This window comes from Lygodium microphyllum, chromosome 2 (assembly GCF_053477565.2).
Source record: "Lygodium microphyllum isolate KBCC chromosome 2, Lygodium_microphyllum_v1.1.10, whole genome shotgun sequence".
Lineage (NCBI taxonomy): Eukaryota > Viridiplantae > Streptophyta > Polypodiopsida > Schizaeales > Lygodiaceae > Lygodium > Lygodium microphyllum.
Window position 1 is genome coordinate 116,433,222 of NC_141136.1, and position 7,268 is coordinate 116,440,489.

Consider the following 7,268-nt stretch of genomic DNA (forward strand, 5'->3'; position numbering starts at 1 on the left):
GTGTGCCAACAAGTTACAACAAGGGTACCAAAATGGTGCCTTTTCTATAGACATGGAATTTGCTTGAGGGAACTCATTTTGTCCGCTTTCATTTATGCATAAGGCAAGGGACAACTTTTTTATGTTAACATGGTGGGATGTTTTCGTCTAGTAACATGTTCTAGTCTTTCTTCTTTAGTGAACATTGAAATCCATCCTAGGGCCCTACCAAAAAGTGCACTCATAACTTATGGGTAGGGAGACTCCCCTCTCCAAAAGAAAATGAAGGGGAAATATTGGCTATGGCCTTACCATATATAGGAAGAGAAACATAAAAAGTAGAAAACATAAAGCAAATAAGTATCGTTTTCCTTACAAAATGTAGAAGTAATAATTGATCAATAGTATTAATAGGACCAAAATTAGTTAAGAGCATTGAATGGAAAAAGAGGTGCACAAGAAGACAAAGTAAGATCTCTTCATATAAGAGCATTCAATAGATCTTACCTATATGATTCATGATCTAACCATTGTATGTAATATATAGGTAAATAACTTTAAAAGTTGAAGTAAACTTACAAAAGGAGGACCAACACTCCTTGCACTAATATTTACCCAAAAGCCAACCAAATATTACGAGGTAAGCATGTATAGACTAATCTCTATTAATCATGCCTAAGAAAAACCAAATATTGCCAAAGTGTTTAGAGACTAATCTTGATAAACCTTACTGAATTCGGTTGAATAAGGGGTATGTTGTTCTAAGAAACAAAATGGGCAAGGAGTAATAAATACAATCAAGGAAGTCGGTTTGAGCTTAGCCCTATGTTGTAGCACTCTTCCCACATAGAAGTAGTGTTTTCAGTGGTCCTCTAATAGGTGGAGAGTGGCCCTAACCTTTATGTGTAACTTCCCTTATGGCTATCATACATCTACTTTTGTAATATGGTCTTATAGGGCTACTCTTTCTATATGAATTTGTGTTCCTATAATTAGGTCTCCTAGTGTTGGCATTATGGCTACAATACATATGCCTTTGTAAAATGAGTGTTGTAACATCTAACCAATATACACCCAATGTAGGCATTCATTCTTTCATGTGATCATGAGTACATAATCTACAATTGTGATGAATCATAAGAACCTTTGCATCTTTGTGGAGCAACACAAGAAATTGCCAATCTTATATTCAAATGGCATTTAATTGGATGTCACAAAGGTACCTTTATTCTCTACAAAGTCCACATTGTTTGAATTGTTTTCATTATAATAAACCCTATAAATAATAACTGAGGAAATAGTGGTTGCATCTTCTTTGTTCATCTTTTTTGCACCTCCTACAAAGTTAATAGGAGCTCACAAGTAGGATTCACAATGTTTCATAGTACCAAGTAACCTTCAGAATTTCAATTAAAAACATGCACTCCACAATGAGCATGATAACGATTTCATTGTTTAGTTGGTTAAGTTAGATAGCAATATGATGTAGCCAAAGTGTTCTTTGTCGAGCTTCACCCTTGCAAAGTATGATGAGGGTAAATTGAAGGTATCCATTTGATATTATCTACCTTATATTGACCAATGGGAAATTTTCACTTCCCCCATCAATCTTTAATAAAGTGGCTACAACATGGATCCTTCTCTATATAATGACTCTTTTTAGTTCAATCAAAGATTTATTCAACGACAAAATGTAGTGTGTGAGAAAAAACCTTCACAATTTCAAATTAGTGTTCAAAGAACACTAATCCTTTATAGTCAAGTGATAAATACCTCATTAGAGTGTTCCTTTTGCTTTCTTATTCTATGAATCATATAATGGAAGGGAAGACCCACAATGAAGAGGTTTGTATGAAAAAAATAGATTGATGCTTGTTATAATCATATTATCAAAGCACTTTTTCAAAGGACTCTTAAAAGTGAGAGCTAAAGTGGAAAATACAATTTTGAATTACACTACATTTTATGCAAGGTTCATAAATATATAGTTGGTATTAAGTTTTCAAGGCTTCTACCTTTGAAAGCCACTATCACCTCTTACTTACAAGATTGCTTGTCCAAAGTGGATCAAAACAAAGATTTGCCAAAATACTTGTTTATATGTCACCAAATAGCTTATATTGCAATAGCCTTGATCACATTCCAAATTTGCATTAAGCCATAGTTGAGGCTACCTCCTCCAAAAAGAACACTTTTAGTTAAAAGGCTACCATGAAAACCAATTGCCTTCACCCACTTCTTGAGCTCATTCTAGAGACTATGCATCTCAAGGCAACTCCCCCAAAGCAAGTGATTCATTGTTTCAACATGGCTTGTGCAAGTATGGCTCTTAAGAAAGTAAGCTAAGATTAGCAAGGTAGTGTCCCCACCTTAAGCTAGATGATGTAAATATATTATGATTATTTATACAACATAGCATTACAAAAAAAAAAAGTTTTCAAGGCTCCTTCATTAGAATTTAGCATTGCCCCTCAAGGCATAGTATGGTAATGGTCAAAGGGATTTGGCAAGTTTTCCAAGGAAGGTTACCCCTAGTTATCTAGAATTGTACACACTTTGGTCTTTTTCTTTTTCTACGGACTCAATTTTTTCACTCACCAACCACAAAAATTATTTGCAAGAGACAAAGGAAAACTAGCACTATGAACTATTTGAATGCACCATACCCACGCTAGTGCTTTCAATGTTTTAACATTCCTAGGGCATTTGATTCAAGTGTGAAAATACGTCAATTGTTCTTGTATATAATAGGATAGTAATAATACCAATATAGGAAAGCGCATATAGAGTTACATAAAACATGTTTATATATAGCATTTGCATGTTGTCAGTTTGCCTCCATATGGGAGAAATTTGGGTTGTAAAAGCTTCTTTTAATCTAACTAAACATCTATTCATGTCCAAAAATATCACTAACTTTTTTTAAATAATTCGTTGCCACATGGCATTTTATTTTTGGGACATCGCCCAAGCACCATCCCGAAGGATGGGCAAGTGCCTCAAAGCACACATGTTGGGAGGAATTGATTTGTCAACCAGTAGAGACACACACACACCTCCATCAGCTGCGCTGCAACTCATTGGCAATGACACTAGCTTGAGCATCCTTCAAGTAATCATATTTGATATACTAGAGCAATATGCCTGCATTTCACCTATTCTAGAAACCTTGAATGACAAGTTTTTTTTGAAAGAGCGAGTGAACATGTATTTAATCATAATAGAGATTCGTATCACCATGTGAAAAACACCTAATAAGAACAAGATATGTATTACATTATTGCTACTTTTAGCAGCTAAAAAGGATCTTGCTGAAAGGTTTATGGCCCTTGCTGTTATGATTTCCCCAACATTTCTGCCATGTTAACAACTCTTGATTTTCATAAGAGCATGAGAGAGAGAGAGAGAGAGAGAGAGAGAGAGAGGCCAATTCAAGCTCATACCAAACTTATAGAAGCATGCAGTTCTGGATCGCAAAACATGATAGGGACAATGGGTTGAGCCCATCTCCTCTGGTCTTTCAAGCAGAAAGCTGAGAATAACCCCGTATTAACACAACAAATTAAGCAGCATAATTGATTGCTAATAAAGGCCTTAATGAAGGTCGAGTGATTGCTGATCAAGGCAGGATGCGATGGAGAATGCGCAATGGTTTGTTAGGATTAAAGACATTGTATTGTTGGGCTAACAAGGGGCATTATGTTGAGGGCTTGCAGCATCCATGGCTGCCGGGTCGACTGCATCTGCATGAGAGATGATGGCCTCGAATGCTTCCACAAGAACCTTGACTTTGGTCTCTCCTGTGGGAGCCAGCTTGTGCACAACCTCCTCTATGGCATGATTGGGCATCCATTCTTCTGCAGGCTTCCTCTCCTGAATTTGCTGCTTCCTCAGGGTGACAGTCTCGGGGTTTCTCGTCTCATCCACCATGATTTGCCGCCTTCTTCTTGACTGCTGACGAGAGGCTTTGCTCTCCTCTCCTCCTTGTTCTTCTTGGCCCTCGTTCATTTTTCCTGCAATGTCGCTATGGCCGTTTATGCTCGCGTCATGTCCTGAATTGTCGCCACCGTCTGTAACGTTTTCATTATCACCATTGTCGCTGTTACTGCTTTGATCATCGTCTTCTTCTTCAGGGCCTGATTCAATTATAGACACGGCAGATGATGGGCAAATTCCATCAGCAGGTGACGGTAGGGCCAGATTGTTGGTATCCCCTTCTTGCTTCTCTTCCCCATGCCCATCAACCTGATCATCGTCATCGGCCTCCTCCCTGATTGGCACTCCATTCGCAAGCTTGTCCATTCCATCAGCGAGCTGCTGCATGGAATGTGCTTCATCATCATTCAATATGATATTACCATCCAAGCCGATCCCTCTCTTTTCCAATTGGTCTGCTAGTACATCATCCCCATTCAAGCCACGTGAGCTGACCTCTGGATTCTCCTCATCAATAGGGAAGCCCTCAGTGTCTTGTTGTGAATGCTCAACAGTGTCCCCGTTGTCATGATCATGGGGACCATCATCATGCTCCTCATCGTTGTCAACAACTCTGCTTGCGTGTAATACAGGAGCTAATTCATCGCTCGACTCCATGTCAGGAAGCTCCTGTCTTACTGCATCGGGCAATACCTCGGCATGCTGCTCCGGTGGTGCTTCATCAGTAAAGTGGGCACCGTCCTGAGTTAGATGGTGAGCCAGATGGGGCGATGCGACGGGGCCAGCGGGGGCCTCATGAACACATTTGGAGAGGTGCTCCTGCGTGAGGTGGCCATGAGCAGAGGGTTGGTCTGCAACATGGTCCTGATCATGAGCTTCATGGGGGAGGGCATGATTATCTGTGTGAGGGATGAGAGGGGCATGGAGGAAGTCGGCTTGGGTCGGGAACTCCTCTGGTGCGTCGCTCTGTGGGGGGGTCAGGGAGGGAGCTTGGGCATAGTCAGCGTCTTCTTCGTCGGGCGTTAGTGGCTGCTCGGGGGTACTGAGAGAGGAGGGACTGTGTTGATGCAGGTCATGCTGTGTGGGGGGTTGGGGTGTAGTGACTGCTGGGGTATTTGGGGGGGTGAGAGGGCGGGGCTGGCGGGGCTTGAGCGGCGGCGGAGTGGCGTAGAGAGCCTTGAGCTGGTGGCGCTTGGAGACGAGGTACTTCTTGGGCTGGGCGGCGAGGGCGGCGACGTAGTCAGGGTTGTTGGCGGCGCAGTTGAGGTTCTTGCAGAGGCGGACGGCGGAGCGGGTGGTGCAGGCGGAAACGCGCCCATCGTTTCCGATGAAGCAAACCGCCCCCTCGGAGGCGGCGCGCGTGCACTCCACACACAGCAGCGGCGGCGAGGCGGAGGACGGGGAGACCCCGCCCTTCTTCTGGGCGGCCAGGGGTTTGGGGCTCGGCGTCAGGAGCTCCCCGCCCGCCGCGCGTGGCGTCCGCGGCGACGGAGGCTTGCCCTTGACGGCGCCGGGGGCCCCTTGCTTGCCGCTCACATCCCCTCCCGCCCCCGTCGGTGACCTCGCCGCCACCGCCCTCTGCTGCTGTTCCTTCAGCACATTCTCTGACCTTGAGACTATCGTCAGTGGCTTCCTCTCCCTCGGCCCCGCTGCGGCCTTCCCTCCTCCTCCTCCTCCTCCTGTCGACCCCGCCGGCGGCGATGGTAGCTTCGCCGGAGAGAGTGACCTCCTCGGCTGTGGTGGCTTCTCCCCCGCTTGCTTCAGCATTTTGGCCCCCCGCCTCTCAATGCTTGCTCAATCGCAAATTTCTAGCGCCCCTAAACTTCAGCCAAAAACAGAAATTTTGAGAGCTTATAAATCAAATGCTCAACCCCTGCTTATACATCAAAATGACCTGTTCTTTTGCCATTATCGTTAAGCAGGGCATGGACTCTCGCTGACAGCTTGATGGCAATGTGAGAGCTTAATCCTTGCAGGCTAAGACGAGAGACACAGAGAGAGAGACAGACAGAGAGAGAGAAATGCAGATTTGCAGATGCCGAATTGCAAAAGAAAAACGTAGGGGGGGGGGGGGGGGGGGGGACGATGAAGATCGATGTCGTTTCTTATTTTTGGGCTAATGAGCACACCACTCCCACCACCTGTCTATTCAAAGGCAGTGGGAGCTTCAAAAGAAATTTATTATGTATATATCTAATGAACAGAGATTAACTAATTCGTGAAACGCCGGGAAGTGAGATGTCACACGCCACCCTTGGCCCCCAAGCTTTTGAGTGTTGACGCACGTTCACATGACAAGCTTATCCTCAAGTCTCTACATCAATACGGTTACCGCCTCCTAATCACAGCTATGGACAAAGGTTGCAACCCCATCATCTACGCAGCATAATATCCTAAGCTATTAAAAATTACGCTCCTCTAACCAAGCTTCACACTAGACTTAACCAAGCTTTGATAATACACTAGACTTCTAATCCTTCAATGTGAAGAAGCTGAAAGAACAATATTTTACATGCACCAATATCTGATACAATTCATGTCACTAGAATTATCTTCACTCAAACTTTGACTATCTCCACTATCTGTACTAGGGCTCTCACTCCACTCTATACGTCAAACCAATTCTCCACACCTACCCCATTACATGGTGCTTTCTTTGGTGAGTTCTTGAAAATACCTTATGTACATGCTTGGTTTATTGTGGTGGCATGGCATCATGAAGCAATTGTGTGTCATTTCTTACCCAGTATTCTCGCCCAATAAATATAGTTAAGAGCAAGACAAGAAACCTTTACTTTTATTGGCAATATCCAAGCCCTTGAGACACTAGCATTGAAATTCTATCAAGCTACATCCCAAATTCCTCGCAGAAAAATATGTAACTTGCAATTGACATTGTTGTTATATCACATCTTTCTCACTAGGCCTAGTCCCCAAGCTAGCAATTGACATTGTTGTTATATCACATCTTTCTCACTAGGCTTGGTCCCCAAGCTAGGGATTTGTATGGCATGATTGTGCGCTCAAACATGATTGTTTGTAGTCCAAATCTAGTACCATTCGGATGTTTATAGTGTTTTACCTACTCCAACAGCTTCCCTTAATGTGTCTCTACATGCTTTTGGCATGATACTAGGACTCATGTTTTAAGGTTATACTTGTTTGATGTCATTGTTGTGCCCTTTAAAAGCTTCAACCGCTCATCTAACTCATTATTTATGTAAGAATCAAGATCAATCTAACATGAGCAAAACATTACACTCATTGGCATGAAATTAAACTTATTTAAGACTTAGGGATGGATATGGACAACTATAAAACAACTATTATTATTATCCCAATCTAAGCATAAT

The 7,268-nt window shown here is 42.9% G+C and overlaps 1 protein-coding gene across 1 annotated transcript; it reads right to left on the minus strand.

Annotated features, from left to right (window-relative positions):
• Nucleotides 1–3,183: 3,183 nt before the first annotated feature.
• LOC148040217 (uncharacterized) lies at nt 3,184–5,984 on the minus strand. The gene is made up of 2 exons (XM_087697691.1): nt 5,810–5,984; nt 3,184–5,737 (listed from the first exon to the last, which is right to left on the minus strand). Exon 2 carries the CDS (start codon nt 5,680–5,682, stop codon nt 3,664–3,666), a length of 2,019 nt encoding a protein of 672 aa, XP_087553817.1. The 5' UTR covers nt 5,683–5,737; nt 5,810–5,984; the 3' UTR covers nt 3,184–3,663.
• Nucleotides 5,985–7,268: the final 1,284 nt, after the last annotated feature.

Excerpts from the sequence above, each read along its gene's own strand:
- LOC148040217 (XM_087697691.1), bottom strand. The coding sequence starts at position 5,682 with ATGCTGAAGCAAGCGGGGGAGAAGCCACCACAGCCGAGGAGGTCACTC.